The 20,776-nt window shown below is 32.8% G+C and overlaps 1 protein-coding gene across 5 annotated transcripts; it reads left to right on the forward strand.

The window, feature by feature from the left end:
* Positions 1 to 11,538: 11,538 nt before the first annotated feature.
* Positions 11,539 to 19,624, forward strand: LOC107950579 (uncharacterized). Of its 5 annotated transcripts, XR_001698118.2 has the most exons (8): positions 11,539 to 11,901; positions 12,000 to 12,070; positions 12,178 to 12,245; positions 13,161 to 13,238; positions 18,709 to 18,849; positions 18,937 to 19,181; positions 19,262 to 19,462; positions 19,531 to 19,624. XR_001698118.2 is itself a non-coding variant. In XM_041075794.1 (5 exons), exons 1-3 carry the CDS (start codon positions 17,432 to 17,434, stop codon positions 18,525 to 18,527), a joined length of 942 nt encoding a protein of 313 aa, XP_040931728.1. In that variant the 5' UTR covers positions 15,172 to 17,431; the 3' UTR covers positions 18,528 to 18,570; positions 18,709 to 18,849; positions 18,937 to 19,153. The 5 variants fall into 5 exon arrangements, 1 of the variants encoding a protein (XP_040931728.1); XR_001698117.2 differs by having other exon boundaries at positions 11,539 to 12,070; XR_005900086.1 differs by lacking the exons at positions 11,539 to 11,901; positions 12,000 to 12,070; positions 12,178 to 12,245; positions 13,161 to 13,238 and adding exons at positions 17,689 to 17,836; positions 17,913 to 18,570.
* Positions 19,625 to 20,776: the final 1,152 nt, after the last annotated feature.

Consider the following 20,776-nt stretch of genomic DNA (forward strand, 5'->3'; position numbering starts at 1 on the left):
GAATCTATGACGTGGCATAATGATCAACGGACCGATGATGGATTATTAAGACATCCTGCGGATTCTTTAGCTTGGAAATCATTTTACAGTAAATTTCCAAGCTTTGCAAGCGATCCTCGGAATGTGAGGCTTGGGCTAGCAGCTGATGGCTTTAATCCATTTAAAATCATGAGTACTTCGTACAGTACTTGGCCTGTAGTGCTTGTTCCTTACAATTTGCCTCCATGGATTTGCATGAAGCAATCTTCATTTATTTTATCAATGATTATCCCTGGAGAGAAAGGTCCCGGAAATGATATTGACATCTATTTGCAGCCACTTATTGAAGAGTTAAAACAATTATGGTCGGGTGTTGAGACATATGATGTATTCAGAAAGGAGAACTTTTATTTACGTGCAGCTTTATTGTGGACAATTAATGATTTCCCGGCTTATGCTAATTTATCGGGTTGGAGTACTAAAGGACGTTATGCCTGTCATTGTTGTGCTGCGCAAACTTGTTCGAAGTGGTTGTATAATGGGAAGAAGTTCTCTTACATGGGCCATCGTCGGTGGTTAGATGAAAATCATAAATTTAGATTTCAGATGACTCTATTTGACGGTACTGAAGAGTACAGAGGAGCTCCTGAGCAGACCGTTGGATCTGAAATCTTGTTTATGTTAAAAGATATCAACTTTAGTTACGTGAAGATGAATCAACAACCTATCACCCAAACAAGGAGAAGATCGAGGGATGAATCTGATGATGAATCTGACGAAGAGGATGATCCTAATGAGGCGGAGTTGTGGAAGAAAATGAGTATTTTTTTTTAGTTGCCTTATTGGGAGCACAACATTTTACGCCACAATCTTGATGTCATGCATATTGAGAAGAATGTCTGTGAGAACATAATTGGGACAATTTTAAATGTCGATGGAAAATCAAAAGACAATCTTCAGAGCCGACTTGATTTAGTTGACATGAGAATCCGGCGTGATCTTCATCCTCAAGTACTTCCGAATGGGAAATATCGGTTGCCGCCTTCTATTTTTTCAATGTCAAAGAAAGAGAAATAAGTTTTCTGCATGGTGTTGAAGGATATAAAGGTCCCAGATGCGTATGCGTCAAATATATCTCGATGTGTGAGTTTCAAAGATAGAAGATTATATTCATTAAAATCACATGATTACCACATATTGATGCAAGATTTACTCCCAATTGCTTTACGGTGCTGTATGTCAAAAAATGTAAAGTCCTATATAATTGAACTATCCAATATAATGAAAGCTATCTGTGGCAAAATTTTGAATGTCGAAGAACTTGAGAAAGTACAGGATCGAGCGGCTTTGACTTTATGCAATTTAGAGAAGATCTTTCCACCTTCCTTCTTCACTATTATGGTGCACTTGGTAATCCATCTCCCTCACGAAGCAATCCTTGGTGGACTGATTTTTTATCGATGGATGTATTCTATAGAAAGGTGCTAATTTATTTCTCAAGTATTCATTCATTCACCTCTATACATTTAGTCACAGCTTTTGATAAATATTGTATATCGTGTTTAGGTTCCTAAGCAAATTGAAGTCATATTGTCGCAATAAGCGTTATCCAGAAGGATCAATTGCTGAAGGCTACTTGGCAGAAGAGTGCATGACCTTCTGTTCTAGATATTTAGAAGATGCTGAAACACGATTGAATAGACCAAGTAGAAATGCTGGGCTCAATGATAATGACTTGGCCGAAACTTATTTATTTCAAAGTTATGGAGAACCAATCGGCAAAGTTGAAATTGTAAAATTAGATGATATTCGTGGATACAGGCACATCGATATGTACTTTTTAACCACGATTCAATTGAACCGTTGCGCAAGTAAGTTATAAAATTATCTTACATATTCGTCGTTTTGATTTGTTTATCTTCTAACCAATTAAACTTGTTTTTAATATAGTGAGTACAAACAAATTTTGAGATCTTGTGCACGCTCTCGAAGATTACAACATCGAGAGATTAATAAGTTATTCACAGAATCTTTTCATGAATGGTTAAGTCAAACGGTATGTAACTAAAGTTAATAAGTTACATATAATCGCTAAATTTAGTTAATCAAATAAGAATGTTTTTACATAATACATTTTTAATTATTTAATTTACTTTCGATTCAATAGGTTTGGAGTGGGAAGGACGTCAATGACGAAGTTAAATGGCTTTCCCAAGGTCCGAACAGAGTAATAAAAAGATATAGTGCCTTCCTCATCAATGGATACAGATTTCATACAAAGTATCGCGAGAGAATGAGGAGAACTCAAAATTGTGGACTTGTTGTTAATTCTTCAATTACAAGTTATGCTAGTGCTAGGGATAGTAATCCGGTTGAGGGTAATGTGGAGTATTACGGACTTCTTACCGACATTATTGAGTTGGATTACTATGGCAGATGGAAAGTTATCTTATTTTGGTGTGATTGGGCAGATGTTAATACTGCTCGAGGAATTAAAAAAGATCAATTTGGTTTTACAATGGTGAATTTCTCTCGCTTGATTCACACTGGACAACAATTGATGGACGAGCCATATGTATTTTCCTCTCAAGTGAAACAAGTTTTTTATTCGAAAGATCCAACTGATGAGGGTTGGTATGTTGTACTCCGGAACACCCCTAGAGACTTGTTTGACATGGGTAATGGAAGTAGAGATGACATCGTCGAAAGATCAGAAACATTACCTTTTCCAGAACAAAACTTAGATGAAAATATCCCTAGTACTAATACACAACATCAATGGGTTCGACATGATGTGGATGAAGATATTTACGAATAATGATGTAGTAAGATTTTACAATTTTTTAATTATATGTAATATTATAATTTTAATCTTTGTCATGTTATATAATTTAACTATTTTATATGTACTACTATTGTTGTAATTTGTTACTAAAACTTTAATTATTTTATGTGTATTGCAGGAAAAATGCGTAGAAGAAGAGTACGAGATTTAAGTATTGTCCAGAATACTCCAAATTCGGAAGAAAGAAATAGTGAACAGCAGACAGTTGTTGGATCTTCGAATGTGCCAGAGACACTTGATGAGCCTGAAGAATTTCAAAGTAATATTATGTTCATTTTACATGTGTTGACTTTTATTATTGAATTATTTGTCAATTTTACTATAATAATAGTATATCATTTTTCAGCTGAAAGTGGTGGGACGCGCAGAGTTCGAGGACGTACGCTACTTAGAGATTTATACGACTTAGATCCTGTCGAGCGTGTTAAAGTAAGTAGAAGTACTCATGGTCAGCCTGTTGGATCTGAAGCTCGACTTTTAGCAGGCTATTTGGGCATTTTAGCACAAAATGCAAATATGTTGCCCATCAACTACGAATCATGGCATCACATGCCTGATAGCAACAAAAACCAGGCTCTCGCTAATATTAAGGTAACAAAATGTGAATGCAATTTATAATACTCTGGTTTAAGTTTCATTTATATTTACATTTTAAACTTATGTTTTTTTAGGAGAGATTTGCTTTAGAAGTCTCCGATGATTATATCAAGAAGGCATTAGGTAAAAGATGGAGAGACAATAAAAACACTTTAAAGAAACAATATTTTAAGAAAGACATAAGCCTCGAGGAAAAACTGAGAAATGTTCCGCCAGGAATGCTGAGGTATCAATGGGAAGATGCGGTTAGATTTTGGAATTCAAAGAAAGGAGAGGTATTGCGTATTTCCAAACTCTTATATATAGTGTTTACTATATACGTAATAATAATTTTATTATGTAGGACCGTGAGCGAGTTGGAACAAGCAGCAGGCAAAAACAAAAATTCACGCACACGGCAGGCTCGAGAAGTTTTGCTTCTGTAGCTGAGGCCGAGGTATTATGAATTTATTAATTCTTTCAAATATTAATAACTTTCTATTATTAAATAATATTCTTACTACTATATTGTAGGAAGTCAAATCTGGACAAAAAGTTGGACGCCTTCAGCTTTTTGAGATTACGCATTGGAAGAAAGATGGATCTCCTATGACATCCGAAGCTGGAGAAATTATGGTATATTCACTTAATAATATTTGATTTATTCTAAATATTTATAATCTTTAATTATAATTGTTTAATTCAATTCATCATTAGTAGTTTTAAAAAATGTTAAGTTATGTTGCATTTCTTTTATTATATATTTCGTTTCTAACTCTTTAATTGATTTTTTAGGAGAAACTAAAGGAGAATAAGGCGGAATATGAAGCGATTGCTTCGAGTGGTAGTTCTGTTAATCTTGAGAACATTGATAACAGAATTATCATTGAAGTTTTGGGTCCTGAAAGGTACGGTCGGGTTCGATTTCAAGGATCTGGTGTTACCCCGACCCAATATTTTGGATCCGGCTCCCAGCAATACATGCCTTCCGTCAAGCTCAAGCTGAAGTTCAGAGGTTAAGAGACCAAATAGCTCAGATGCAAGCGAACACGGTTGAGCAAATTGCCGAGGTTCAACGAAAATATGAAGAACTCCAGCAACAACTTAGAGCAGAGGCAGCAGAGAGGGAGGCAGCGGCTGTAGCGAGAGAGGCAGAGGCACGAGCGATGGTAGCAGAACAGAGCAAAAAGTACGATGACCTCCAACTACAGCTTCAGCAGGTGATGCATATGTTTCAACAATCGCAAAAGCTGCCGTCTTAGACATTAGTTTTCTTATTGTAAGAATGTTTTTAAGTTTTGTCACGTTTAACATTATTGTAAAAATATTTTAAATTATACTTTATTGTTAATTATATCATATATCTTTAGTTAAATTTGAAGTATCATTTAGAATTAATATTTTTTGTTGTATTTTTTATGTTAAATTTGCTGTTTTTGGCTGCATTTTATATTATATTTGTTGTATTTGGTTGGATTTTAATGCAGGAAGGGCTGGATGTTGGTGAAAAAAATTACTACAAATCTGCCAAATTTAGCGGCGTTTGTAAAAAAAGCGCCGCTAAAAGCCTTGACGTTTAGCGGCGCTTTACCCACAAACGACGCTAAAAGCCTTGACCTTTAGCGGCGCTTTTACCACAAACGCCGCTAAAAGCCTTGACGTTTAGCGGCGCTTTTCCCACAAACGCCGCTAAAAGCCTTGACGTTTAGCGGTGCTTTTCCCACAAACGCCACTAAAAGCCTTGACCTTTAGCGGCGTTTTTTTCCAATAAACGCCACAAAAAATTGTGGCGTTACATATAGCAGCGTTTTTTGCGGCGTTTTAGGAAGCGCCGCTAAAAGTTTTAGTGGCGCCTAAAAGCGCCGCTAAAGGCTAAAAAAAGCGTCGCTAAAAGTCTGTTTTCCTGTAGTGTACTTCTGCTTTAGCCCCTATTCTATTTTTTTCACTTTGGGGAATTTCTGCAATGCACTCTTTCGAGTTTCGTTTTATTTTAATGTTTGAATCAGATAGCAAAATAATTTTTTTTAAAAGAAAAAAGTCAATTAAATTCTAAAAAGAAGTGTAGTGACAAGTGATTATGATGAAAGTGTTAAGTAATTAACAATAAAAAAATATGATAATTGAAGTGATTGTATAAAAAAAATAGAAATGAATGTGCTGTAGGTAATCAACAATAAGAGTGATAGACATTACATGAACGAAAAAAAATTCTATGAAACAGTAAGGTCACTGTATCCAATTTTTAATAATTTAATATCACATTAATATTTTTCATCTTGAATTTCAATAACTTTATCTTAAAAAAATTAAATATAAATAAAATTTTGAAATTTAAAATAAAATTATGAATGTGACACTATTAAATAATTGAAAATAGATAATATTTTTTCACTTTCATGAACATATAGTAATGAGACAAAAATTACAAAGATAGTAAACATAGTGGAGATTACTTAAAAGTTAATGCAATATTTTGATAAACAAAGTACATACTAGCATACTTAGATGTAAGAGTATTGTTAATTTAGCTAGAAGGGAAAGTATTCTTATTACACTAAGGAAAGATTAAAAAGTGAAATCATTAACAATATCCATATCTAAACTTTTAAGTCATCTTTTTTAACTCCAGTTTAATTGTATTTCCTTTTTTACTTCTCATTAATCTATGTTGAAGTGAATTATATATTTGAAACTACTACGAATTAAAAAAAAATCATATTAAATAATATTTTTCCTAGGATTTTTGTTACCAAATAGTAATTTTACAAAAACATAAGAAAATATGTTATAATTTTTAACTTCAAATGTGGTCTGTTTGTTTCATTTTTAAATAATTTCACAAACTATATCCCTAATTTTTAGATTTAGTATGAGTGGTTTGACAATTGTTATGAGTAATTTTTTATTCAATATATCTATTGGAACAAGTCTAGTAACTAATCATTTTACATTCTGTAGATTCATTAAGAGATAGATGCTGACCACAAATTTTAAAGTTGCTCTATATTCAGGATAAAAATTAAACCCTCGGCTATTTATAAACAATTATTGTTTGATAAATGCATTGTATAATTATTTACTAGATAGAAAAGAAGAAGTAGCAAAAAGTTGGCGTAATAATAACTTTTGCAATGGCTGGAGATCGGTATCTAAAATTTAGTTGAATGCTTCTTCCGCTTTTCCTATAATCATTTTGATATAAATTATTGTTCGTATAACTTGTAATAAAAACAAGTAGCTACGTAGACTTATCTTCTTTCTTGGTGGGGAAACAATTTTAATCCACATGTGGTGGTGTTGAAATTTTTTTCCATCTATTAAATGATATTATGCTTAATCCTAGAATAATGTTTTTTAAAATTCTTCACATATTATCAAATTTTTGAGATTTCATCTTCATGTTTATAGCCAGAAAATCATTTTATATTACTAGTCTGCCTCAGATATAGTTATAAGAACTCAAATCATAATCATAAGAAAATCCATCCCTTCGATTATGATCGAAATACGCTTCTGTTACGGTGGGTATAATACTAAAGATAAAGGAAAAAGGAAGTGTTGAGGGTTGGACCCAACACGTTAGTTCTTTGTTTTCTTTAGGGGTTTTTGTCTTTCTATTTGCTAAAGAGCTATGGATTTAATTCCAATCATTCATGTAAAATCAATCACTCTCTTCAAATATTTAATGAAATTTTCTCACGAAAACAATATAAGTTGGACGTTAAAAGAAAGCAAATAATGAAATCGTTTGTATAATTTTCAAGGTAGCGGATGGGAGTGGAAGAGCAAATAGTTAAAGTGGTGGCGGTAAGAAGTCATTATTGAATTGTTAGACAAGGACATGGATCGTCGTCAAGCTTTCATTTTCTGTTAATGACATAGTCCATTGGTAGATACAGATATGAAAGGGTTGAACTCAGCTCCTTTCCTGGGCGGCCCGTACCACTGGTACAGTGATAGGGAATTCAAGTGGTTCTCCTAAAACACCTCACATCACCCTCCAGAAGTTTCCAGTATTAACATGAGATTGACACGTGGAACTGATGTTGAATGCTCAAGGAAGAAGCTAAGGGAGGGGAAACAAGGAATGGCATTTTCTGGTGTCGGTATAAGAAGCAAAAATGGACGCGTGGAAACCATAATATAAACATGAAAATGAAAGGCCATTCAAATTGAAAGCCTACTTTAACAAAGGAAAATGGGAGTTTTGACAATGGAGCCATCAGGGAAATCAAGGAATGTGTGAAGAACGAAACACACACACATACATTATAACGGTATAGTAACTAAAGTAAGGGAAATAAGTAAGTTGATTGGAAAGCTAGCTCTGGATAAATCGGCTGGTGTTGAGACTTCTCTTGGTTCTTTTTTTTTTTTCTTCCTTCATTTTAATATAAAAACTTCTTTAACCTGAATTTTATCATATCTTCACCTCAGATCATTAATATCTAATTAAGTTTTTCAAAATCATTCCATTTATGTTTATATGTTTTAACGTCTATTGAGGGTAAGTTGGTAAAGATTAATAAACTTTAGCACTTACTATTTTTTACTTAAATTTGGTTCATCAACTTTTGTTTTTGGTTGAAACCAAGGTGTCTATTAGAGGTATTGATTAATCATCTCTCCATAGGTGCTATTCAAAAAAGTAATTGGTTTGTCATTAAATGTGTTCTATTTCAATGGATGAGATTAAACCTCCAACTTCATAGTTAAGGAATAAGATGAACAATTGTAACGCCTTCCACCCGACTTGATTCATCGAGTCTGGATCTTAAGTGTTACTACTCATGATACTTAACAAAATATCGAACAGTTGACAAACAATCTTTACTTAAAACATTTTTCTTATTAATTTAACTAAGAGACTTAATATTTCAGAGCAAAGGAAAGTATTAAATATAATTTTTTACACCAAACTTGTTACAACTCATTACAGTATAAAAGTTTGTTAAAGACAGACTCTTAAGGCGTAACCCTAATCTACGTCACTTATCCACTGTATGCATAATAACCCATTTCATCGCTACCTTGGCGCACTCTTGGGCTCGTCCCTCCTCGTGTTTTCTCTTACCACAATATCTGAAACAATAACAGACATTGTAAGTTCAAGAGAACTTAGTGAGCTTTATTACAAAAATATCTTGATGGATACTTTATAATATTCGTAGAATATTTATGCGTCATCTATCCTTTTGAACCACTTATTTCTGTATCAAGCGGATACTATTACACTTTTGGCTTACTCTCGCCAACTACCATACTATTAGCTTACCAATTCTCTCTTAACTAACCAACTTAGGATCTTTCCATACATTTCATTAATCTTTTCTTTCACTTAACCACAAAAGTACTTTTTCAAAGAATATACCTTTGGAGCCCACTTCACATAGACCCTCTCCTCACATATAAACTTATTCCAAAATAGTTGTTCATAGATATTAATCCCTAACGAATATATACACGTTTAGCAGATACTTTCACAGAACTGAATATCATCTGTCCACTAATCAAATCATATTCTTGTACAATAGTCCATAAACTCGTACTGATAATGAACTATACAGATCATTCAAATGAACTTCACATAAAACTTTGTTACAGAATCTAGGATACTTAAAATAACGATGTCTCGAATATGAGATTTCAGAAGAAGACATGGCATTGTTCAAATATGACGGAAATCATATACTCATATTTTCAGCACTAAAATGCAAACAAACTTGAATTGACAATTTCTTATATCTTTCATATCCATGAATACACCCATTTTCAAAACTAACAAATTACCATGGCGAATACCCTTTCCAACATACAAATACACATTTCTTTTCAAAACTTCCTTTATCTAATTCAACCAAATTCACCTTATCATTGAAATATCTATCACAGAACAATCAAAATTTACCTAGACCTTATCATAAGGGCGGATAAGCATACTTTACCAAATAGACTTTGCAAAGTTTGCCACAGGGGCCAAATAGAATACGCCATAAAGGCATCATACAGATTCACGTACTTATTGTCCCGATAGACTCTCACAGAAGGTGTCATAGGTTTCTCCCTCATGGACTTATACATAATTTCATGCATCGTGATCTGTCAATTCGATTTACACATTATCGAATCCTACACCATGAACATACATAAAGACAAATCTTACATTGGGCTTCAGCCACATGGACTTATACACATTCATGTATTGTGATTTGCCAATCCAATCTTCAACTTATTGGAGGCTACACCATGAGTGTTCTTATATTATATGACACCATGGGTCTTAACCTCATGGTCTTACACTTGATTTCATATCGTGATTTGTTAATCTAGTTAGCAATATAATTGCCCTACCAGCACTACAAGAAAATAGGGCTTTAGCGGCGTTTTTAGCGGCGTTTTATCAAAAAACGCCGCAGAAATTGTAAAACACAGAGCAATAGCGGCGTTTTATCCAAAATGCCGCTAAAAATAGAGCATTAGCGGCGCTTTTGGTAAAACGCCGCTAAAAAATAGAGCATTAGCGGCGCTTTTGGTAAAACGCTGCTAAAAACGGAGCATTAGCGGGACTTTTGGTAAAACGCCGCTAAAAATCAGAGCATTAGCGGCGCTTTTGATAAAACGCCGCTAAAAACAGGATCAATAGTGGCGTTTGTGGTCAAAACGCCACTAAAAGTCTCACATAACCCCTAAAGTCCTAACCCCTCAAAAAATCATAAACACTAATCTATAACCCCTAAAACAGTAAACCCATAAACACTAAACTATTACCCCTAAAATCCTAAACCAGTTTATGTTCATAATAAACTATGGAAACAATACTTAATATTGATTACATTTATTTTTGGGTTTAGGGTTTAAGGTCTATGGTCTAGGGTTTTATGGTTTAAGGTTTAATGGCCATGGGTATATAGTATGTTAATCTCAAGTGAATCATATTCACTAATTAAATCCTAAACCTTATAATTAATATATATTTAGGGGCATAAGTAGGGGGTTGAAAGGGTATCTGCTCCTCTAAAAATGAAAAATTTTCCATTTCGGTTTTTTGAAATTTTGAAAAAATTTAAAGGTAAAATTGAACTTCATCCCTTTGAATAGTGGAAAATTTTTTATTTAATCATTTCAAAATTATAAAAATATATGCTAAACTTTAATCGTTTAAAGTTTAGATGATAAAGGGGTAAGGATAAGAGATTAATGGGTAGAAGTTTAAGGTTTATGTTTTATGGCTTAGGGTTTGGGGTTTAGGGTTTAAGATTTAGGTGTTAAGGGTTTTAGGGTTAAGGGACATGGGTTAGGGGTTTAGGGTAATTAGTGTGAAAAATATATGTTAAAAAATTAAAATACTACTATTTAAAATAATTTTAAAGTTTATTTGGGTATACAACTGATTATTTTTTAATCTATATATTAAATAATTTCAAATTTTAAAGAATTAAAATTTTAAAAAATTTTCAAGTTTTCAAATTTTCAAATTTTATGTAATTCTTTGAAATATTAGTTAAATTTTAAAAATTTATTTATTTAAATAAAAAAAATTAAAATACTATTATTTAAAATAATTTTAAATTTTTCTGGGTATATAAGTGATTGTTTTTTAATTTATATTGTTTTTAATTTATATATTAAATAGTATTAATTTTAAAAGGCATTAGCGACGTTTATTTAGAAAACGCCACAAAAGGTTTGATATAGTGGCGTTTTTTATAAAAACGCCGCAAAATATCATTATGTATTAAACAAAACGGAGCCGTTTTATTGGATTTGTTAGTGGCGTTTTGCGCAAAACGCCGTAATAGGTGCGTTTTTAGCGGCGCTAGGCTATAAACGCCGCTAAAGGTGATTTTGGTTAAAACAAAAACGACTTCGTTTTGTTATATATTAGTGGCATTTTGGGGCTAAACGCCACAATAGGTGCGTTTTAGCGGCGCTAAGGTATAAACGCCGCTAAAGGTGATTTCGGTTAAAACAAAAACGGCGTCATTTTATTATATTATTAGTGGCGTTTTGAGGCTAAACGCCACAATAGGTGGTTTTTAGCGGCACTAGGTTATAAACGCCGCTAATGTTAAATTATTTTGTTCAAAACTTCGTCGTTTAACACATTACTTTTATCCCTCTTTACTTTTCCGTCATTTAGGCTACAGCGTTTCCCCTATTTTTCCCCAGTTCTATTTCTCCCTTCTTCCTCATCCTAAATCCTTAAATCCCTAACTAATTTTCCCCGATTTGAAATCCCGAAGATTCACCCCTTCCACCCGCCTTCCAGTCAATTCCCTGTAATCTCATCTATCATTTCCCCATTTTTCCCCAGTTTTATCACCCATTCCCGAATTCAACATCCCAAATCCCTAACGATTTTTCCCCGATTTGAAATCCATAAGATTCGCCCCTTCCACCAACCTTCCAGTCAATACCCCATAATCCCATCTATAGAAAATCGAATTAAGAAAGGGCAAGGGTTTCAGAAGTTGGGTTTCGGGTTGAAGAAAATAGTTGAAGTTAAGTATTTACCGATATTTTGTATTAGTATTAGTTTTTGTTGTTGATTTAGCTATTTTTTGGTTGCCTTTGTTAATTTGTTTTTGTCTTTTTACAGAGAAAAGTCTCGCAGAGGCTGCAAGAGTTAGGGTAAAAAACCAAAAAAAAATCCATTACTTTTGGATGATAGTAAGCTTCGATTTATTGTGTGGTTTTATTGGGTTCTATTAATTTGCATTTGCGTATAATTGTTTGATTGGGTTCTATTAATTTGTGGTTTGATTGGCATTTTACAGAGAAAAGTTTTGCAGAGCAAGAGTTAGGGTAAAATACCCAGACAGAACTCCATTACCGTTGGACGACGGTAAGCTTCAATTTTTTGTTGTTTGTAGTTCGAGACATGAAATTATCCTTTGGTAATAATTGGTGGAATTAATATTGGGAATTAACCGTTCTATTTAAATAGATATAATTTTAACATATTCGTATGCATGTTGATAAATTATGTTCGATGCTATAGCTTTTTGGCTACTTTGTACTATTGTAAAATATTTTAGTAGTCTTATTTTAGGCATGCAGTACCTGGTCCAGTAAGATAAATAACCTGAAACTACCCACTTTATGTTTGAAATGTATTTACTAGGATTACTTTAGTTGCATTCTTTTGGAGAAATAATGGGGTGGAGTATGGCATGATAGAGTGCCTGTTCCATAACAACTTTGAGAGGAAGAATCAATCCCGATCAAGTTAAACCAGCTAGTTATAACACTTAGGGGATTGGTTTATGTTGGTTTTCCTCCATGACTTTTAAGTTTTATAGTGAATACATTTTTTGAGAGTTGAACCTTAACATGAAAGTTCCATTATATAAAAGTAAAAAAGGTAGTTCTTAGATCCTATTCTTTAATGATTCCAGAAAGAAAGGTCCGAAGGGATATTCTGCTAGTGACTTGTGTGATAAGAAGAATATACTGCTCTCCAATACATATTTTTGGTTTTCAGTAAACAGAATTTAACATGGAATATGGGTAAGGTTGATTTTGATATCACTAGATGTAGTTTAATGTGTAGATTTCTTTAAGATTTTATTATGGTTGACATTTTTTTATTTTTGAGTTTTGTTCAGTTTGTAAAATCCAAATTTATGAATATGTTTTGGTTATTTATAATTTTTAATTCTCTTATTTATCAATCTAACAAAGTTGTTTTTCTTGTTGTGGTGCTTACTTTGTCAAATGTTTGTCTAACAGTTACCTCTGGTATGTGATTCTGTAACAGGCATATGTTCAACAGCTATAGTCGAGTAGAATAAAGATAACTCAACTTGAACAAGAACTTCAGAGAGCACGATCTCAGGTTATTATTTTTTCTTTATTATATTGATTACGATTTATATATATTTATATATATTTCTTTCTTCCGTTGTTCTATCTGTTTCAATCGATCCGACTTTGGACTTCTCATATATTTGCTTCTCTACCCTTGATCATTTTCATAACCGAGTTTTGCTTCTATGGGCTTTAAATTACAGAGCATTTTATGCAGAATTTGATTTTTTGTTTTTGTTTTTATATTTATTTAGCTAAATAAATAATTATGAAAATATTTCTTTTACATCGATAGATCTTTTATATTTCATTCTTTTATATAATGCATGTAAAAGTTGGAATTACGACAACTGTTTTAAATATTTATTTTCTGTAAATCAACTTTCAATCTTTCAATTCATATTAATATAGATAATATTTTGATGGTAAAAAAAATATAATATTTTAGGTCGTTATGATAGAAATATAAACTAAATACAATTATATTGATAACTTTAATAGAAATTAATAAAAGGTTTAAAAGCGGATTAGTTATATTGTAATGTTTTAGTAATTGGACCAGACATTAAATTGGTGAGCTTTAATCGATTGGTTGTGTTAATAATAATTTAAATATAAAACAAGTAATTTTAATATTAAATGAGTATTGAATATAACAAATATTAAATAAAGAATATTTTCGATTAAATAGTAGAAATTTTGCCTATATCTTTCAAAATACGTATTAACTGGTAAAAAGAAACAATTTTCTAAGACCCCAAAAATGAAATCATTTAATATATGCCTTTGTTAATTAATGCTTCAGTAATCAATTTGATAGCATTTTTTTCCCATCAAATTAACTCTTTCTTGTGTTATCTATTACAAATTAATTAAATAATATTATTTTACCTTGAATAATAAAATGCTGTTTCTTTTGTTATCTATTACAAATCAAACTATTTTATGAAAAACTAATTTAAATTAAAGAAACAAAGAAAATTGAATACCTCCTAAGTTATTCCACTCTAAATATAATTTATTTATATTTTGAATTATAAAATGCTATTTCTTTTCTCCCATCCCTCAAACCATTGCCAAATTGCAACACATTTCATTCCTTCTTACACTTTCATATATGTCTACTGTTTTAGTTTATTTATATTAAATAATAATATTTAATTTGTTTTTTATATTCAATTAAAAATTATCACAAATAATTTGAATTAATTTATTTAAATATTATTTAATTAGAATAGTTTTTTAAAGGGAAATAATATTTATCTTAATGTTAAATATATATCATATAATAATTTACAAAACTAACATAATACATAAATATATATCATATAATAACTTGCAAAACTTACATAATACATAAATATATATCATATAATAACTTATATAACTTACAAAACTTACATAATACATAAATATATATCATATAATAACTTACAAGACTTACATAATACATAAATAATATATATCATACAATAACTTACAAAACTTACATAATACATACCTTATATAAATTTATATCATATCATAACTTGCATAACATACAAAACTTACTTAACTTACGTAATACATAAATATGCACTTGAAAATCCCGCAACTTACCTGAAGTAGTTTACATCCATTAGATACTTGATACTTGATATGTATTATCTATTTTAATAACCGTAATTGATTGTTAACTTTAGAATTCAAGAACTACAAAATGGATTGGAGTTGGATGAATTTTTCAAGGGTAAGCAATGCCTATCGAAATGGAGTACAAACTTTTCTAAATTTTGCATTTCAAAATGCAAGCCAAGAGAAAATGATTATTTGCCTGTGTAAGAAGTGTGGCAATATCAATTGGCATTTTCGTGAAGTTGTCTATGAACATCTAATTGTTGATGGCTTTATTCGGGGGTATAAAAAATGGATTTTTCATGGAGAGTGTACATCTAGTGGAACTTCTTCAACGATTAATCTGACTTATCCTGGTACTGCTTACCATCAGAATGTTAGACAAGATGACATGGAAGGTATGTTGCGGGATGCATTTAATATGCACAGTCATAGTGAGCAATCGTTTCCACCTGACTTTATTGCATCCAATGACTGTAATATTGGTGGGAATGTTTTTGGCGAAACGGGAACAAGTGCACCTTATGAGGAGCCAAATAAAGAAGCGGCGAAGTTCTACAATTTACTTAATGAAATGAACGAAGAACTTTATGAGGGATCAAAATATTCGAAATTGTCCTTCTGCATTCGTCTATTTCACTTAAAATGTTTGGGGGGTGGACTGGAAACTCTTTTACAATGCTGCTAGAGTTTCTGAAAGAGATGTTTCCATTTCCAAAAATCCCCCAATCTTGTCAAGATATGAAGAGACTAATAAAATATTTGGGCCTTGGGTACGATAAAATTCATAGTTTCTCAAATGACTGCATGTTGTACTAGCGTGATCAGAAGAACCAACAGTGTTGTAATGTTTGCGGCAAGTCTCGTTGGATGAATAGGAATACAGAAGATGTGAATGCGGATGAATATGGGGCACAGTTAAGAAAGAAGCCAGTCAAGGTTTTGCGATACTTTCCCCTAATACCAAGACTTCAAAGGCTTTTCATGTCGTCAAAGACGGCCGAATCTATGAGGTGGCATAATGATCAACGGACCGATGATGGATTATTAAGACATCCTGCGGATTCTTTAGCTTGGAAATCATTTGACATGAAATTTCCAAGCTTTGCAAGCGTTCCTCGAAATGTGAGGCTTGGGCTAGTAGCTGACGGCTTTAATCCATTTAAAATCATGGGTACTTCGTACAGTACTTCGCCTGTGGTGCTTGTTTCTTACAATTTGCCTCCATGGATTTGCATGAAGCAATCTTCGTTTATTTTATCAATGATTATTCCTGGAGAGAAAGGTCCCGGAAATGATGTTGACATCTATTTGCAGCCACTTATTGAAGAGTTAAAACAATTATGGTCGGGTGTTGAGACATATGATGTATTCAGAAAGGAGAACTTTTATTTACGTGCAGCTTTATTATGGACAATTAATGATTTCCCGGCTTATGCTAATTTATCGGGTTGGAGTACTAAAGGACGTTATGCCTGTCCTTGTTGTGCTGCGCAAACTTGTTCGAAGTGGTTGTATAATGGGAAGAAGTTCTCTTACATGGGCCATCGTCGGTGGTTAGATGAAAATCATAAATTTAGATTTCAGATGACTCTATTTGACGGTACTGAAGAGTACAGAGGAGCTCCTGAGCAGACCGTTGGATCTGAAATCTTGTTTATGTTAAAAGATATCAACTTTAGTTACGGGAAGATGAATCAACCACCTAACACGCAATCAAAGAGAAGATCGAGGGATGAATCTAATGATGAATCTGACGAAGAGGATGATCCTAATGAGGCAGACTTGTGGAAAAAAAGAAGCATTTTTTTTAGTTGCCTTATTGGGAGCATAACATTTTACGCCACAATCTTGATGTCATGCATATTGAGAAGAATGTCTACGAGAACATAATTGGGACAATTTTGAATGTCAATGGAAAATCAAAAGACAATCTTCAGAGTCGACTTGATTTAGTTGACATGAGAATTCGGCGTGATCTTCATCCTCAAGTACTTCCGAATGGGAAATATTGGTTGCCGCCTTCTATTTTTTCAATGTCAAAGGAAGAGAAAGAGGTGTTTTGTATGGTGTTGAAGGATATAAAGGTCCCAGATGCGTATGCGTCAAATATATCTCGATGTGTGAGTCTTAAAGATCGAAGATTATATTCATTAAAATCACATGATTACCACATCTTGATGCAAAATTTACTCCCAGTTGCTTTAAAGTGCTGCATGTCAAAAAATGTGACGTCCTGTATAATTGAATTATCCAATATAATGAAAGCTATTTGTGGCAAAGTTTTGGATGCTGAAGAACTTAAGAAAGTACAAGATCGAGCTGCTTTGACTTTATGCAATTTGGAGAAGATCTTTCCACCTTCCTTCTTCATTATTATGGTGCACTTGGTAATCCATCCCCCTCACGAAGCAATACTTGGTGGACCGATTTTTTATCGATATATGTATCCTATAGAAAGGTGCTAATTTATTTGTCAAGTATTTATTTAACTTTTGATAAATATTGTATATCGTGTTTAGGTTCCTAAGCAAATTGAAATCTTATTGTCGCAATAAGCGTTATCCAGAAGGATCAATTGCTGAAGGCTACTTGGCAGATGAGTGCATGACATTCTGTTCTAGATATTTAGAAGATGTTGAAACACGATTGAATAGACCAAATAGAAATGTTGGGCTCAATGATCATAACTTCGCCGAAACTTATTTATTCCAAAGTTATGGAAAACCAATCGGCAAAGTTGAAATTGCAGAATTAGATGATATATCGTGGATACAAGCACATCGATATGTACTTTTTCACCACAATTTAGTTGAATTGTTACGCAAGTAAGTTCTAAATTTCCTCACATATTCGTCGTTTTGATTTGTTTATCTTCTAACCAATTACAATTGTTTTTAACATAGTGAGTACAGACAAATTTTGAGATGTCATGCACGCTCTCGAAGATTGCAACATCGAGAGATTAATAAGTTATTCACGGAATCTTTTCATGAATGGTTACGTCAAACGGTATGTAACTAAAGTTAATAAGTTACATATAATTGCGAAATTTAGTTAATTATTCAATTTACTTTCGATTCAATAGGTTTGGAGTGGAAAGGACGTCAATGACGAAGTTAAATGGCTTTCCCAAGGTCCGAACAGAGTAATAAAAAGATATAGTGCCTTCCTCATCAATGGATACAGATTTCATACAAAGTATCGTGAGAGAATGAGGAAAACTCAAAATTGTGGAGTTGTTGTTAATTCTTCAATTACAAGTTATACTAGTGCTAGGGACAGTAATCCGATTGAGGGTAATGTGGAGTATTACGGACTTCTTATCGACATTATTGAGTTGGATTACTATGGCAGATGGAAAGTTGTCTTATTTCGGTGTGATTGGGCTGATGTTAATACTGCTCGAGGAATTAAAGAAGATCAATTTGGTTTTACAATATTGAATTTCTCTCGTTTGATTCACACTGGACAACAATTGATGGACGAGCCATATGTATTTTCCTCTCAAGTGAAACAAGTTTTTTATTCGAAAGATCCAACTGATGAGGGTTGGTATGTTGTACTCCAGAACACCCCTAGAGACTTGTTTGACATGGGTAATGGAAGTAGAGATGACATCGTCGAAAGATCAGAAACATTACCTTTTTCAGAACAAAACTTAGATGAAAATATCCCTAGTACTAGTACACAACATCAATAGGTTCGATATGATGTGGATGAAGATATTTACGAATAATGATGTAGTAAGATTTTACGATTTTTTAATTATATGTAATATTATAATTTTAATCTTTGTCATGTTATATAATTTAACTATTTTATAAGTACTACTATTGTTGTATTTTGTTACTAAAACTTTAACTATTTTATGTGTATTGCAGGAAAAATGCGTAGAAGAAGATTACGAGATTTAAGTATTGTCCAGAATACTCCAAATTCGGAAGAAGGAAATAGTGAACAGCAGACAGTTGTTGGATCTTCGAATGTGCCAGAGACACTTGATGAGCCTAAAGAATTTCAAAGTAATGTTATGTTCATTTTACATGTGTTGACTTTTATTATTGAATTATTTGTCAATTTTAATATAATAATAGTATATCATTTTTCAGCTGAAAGTGGTTGGAAGCGCAGAGTTTGAGGACATACGCTGCTTAGAGATTTATACGACTTAGATCCTGTCGAGCGTGTTAAAGTAAGTAGAAATACTCATGGTCAGCCTGTTGGATCTGAAGCTCGACTTTTAGCAGGCTATTTGGGCATTTTAGCACGAAATGCAAATATGTTGCCTATCAACTACGAATCATGGCATCACATGCCTGATAGCAACAAAAACCAGGCTCTCGCTAATATTAAGGTAACAAAATGTGAATGCAATTTATAATACTTTGGTTTAGGTTTCATTTATATTTACATTCTAAACTTATGTTTTTTTAGGAGAGATTTGCTTTAGAAGTCTCTGATGATTATATCAAGAAGGCATTAGGTAAAAGATGGAGAGACAATAAAAGCACTTTAAAGAAACAATATTTTAAGAAAGACATAAGCCTCGAGGAAAAACTGAGAAATGTTCCGCCAGGAATGCTGAGGTATCAATGGGAAGATGCGGTTAGATTTTGGAATTCAAAGAAAGGAGAGGTATTGCGTATTTCCAAACTCTTATATATAGTGTTTACTATATACGTAATAATAATTTTATTATGTAGGACCGTGAGCGAGTTGGAACAAGCAGCAGGCAAAAACAAAAATTCACGCACACGGCAGGGTCGAGAAGTTTTGCTTCTGTAGCTGAGGCCGAGGTATTATGAATTTATTAATTCTTTCAAATATTAATAACTTTCTATTATTAAATAATATTCTTACTACTATATTGTAGGAAGTCAAATCCGGACAAAAAGTTGGACGCCTTCAGCTTTTTGAGATTACGCATTGGAAGAAAGATGGATCTCCTATGACATCCGAAGCTGGAGAAATTATGGTATATTCACTTAATAATATTTGATTTATTCTAAATATTTATAATCTTTAATTATAATTGTTTAATTCAATTCATCATTAGTAGTTTTAAAAAATGTTAAGTTATGTTGCATTTCTTTTTATTATATATTTCGTTTCTAACTCTTTAATTGATTTTTTAGGAGAAACTAAAGGAGAAGAAGGAGGAATATGAAGCGATTGCTTCGAGTGATAGTTCTGTTAATCTTGAGAACATTGATAACAGAATTATCACTGAAGTTTTGGGTCCTGAAAGGTACGGTCGGGTTCGATTTCAAGGATCTGGTGTTACCCCGACCCAATATTTTGGATTCGGCTCCCAGCAATACATGCCTTCCGGAAGTCAAGCTCAAGCTGAAGTTCAGAGGTTAAGAGACCAGATAGCTCAGATGCAAGCGAACACGGTTGAGCAAATTGCCGAGGTTCAACGAAAATATGAAGAACTCCAGCAACAACTTAGAGCAGAGGCAGCAGAGAGGGAGGCAGCGGCTGCAGCGAGAGAGGCAGAGGCACGAGCGATGGTAGCAGAACAGAGCAAAAAGTACGATGACCTCCAGCTACAGCTTCAGCAGATGATGCAGATGTTTCAGCAATTACAAAAGCCGCCATCTTAGACATTAGTTTTCTCGTTGTAAGAATGTTTTTAACTTTGTCACGTTTAACATTATTGTAAGAATATTTAAAATTATACTTTATTTATTAATTATATCATATATCTTTAGTTAAATTTGAAGTTTCATTTAGAATTAATGTTTTTGGTTGTATTTTTTATGCTAAATTTGCTGTTTTTGGCTGTATTTTATACTATATTTATTGTATTTGGTTGGATTTTAATGCAGGAAGGGCTAGATATTGGTGAAAAAAAATATTGCAAATCTGCCAAAATTAGCGGCATTTGTAGAAAAAGCGCCGCTAAAAGTTTTGGTGACGCTTAAAAGCGCCGCTAAAGGCTAAAAA

This window comes from Gossypium hirsutum, chromosome A08 (genome assembly GCF_007990345.1).
Source record: "Gossypium hirsutum isolate 1008001.06 chromosome A08, Gossypium_hirsutum_v2.1, whole genome shotgun sequence".
Lineage (NCBI taxonomy): Eukaryota > Viridiplantae > Streptophyta > Magnoliopsida > Malvales > Malvaceae > Gossypium > Gossypium hirsutum.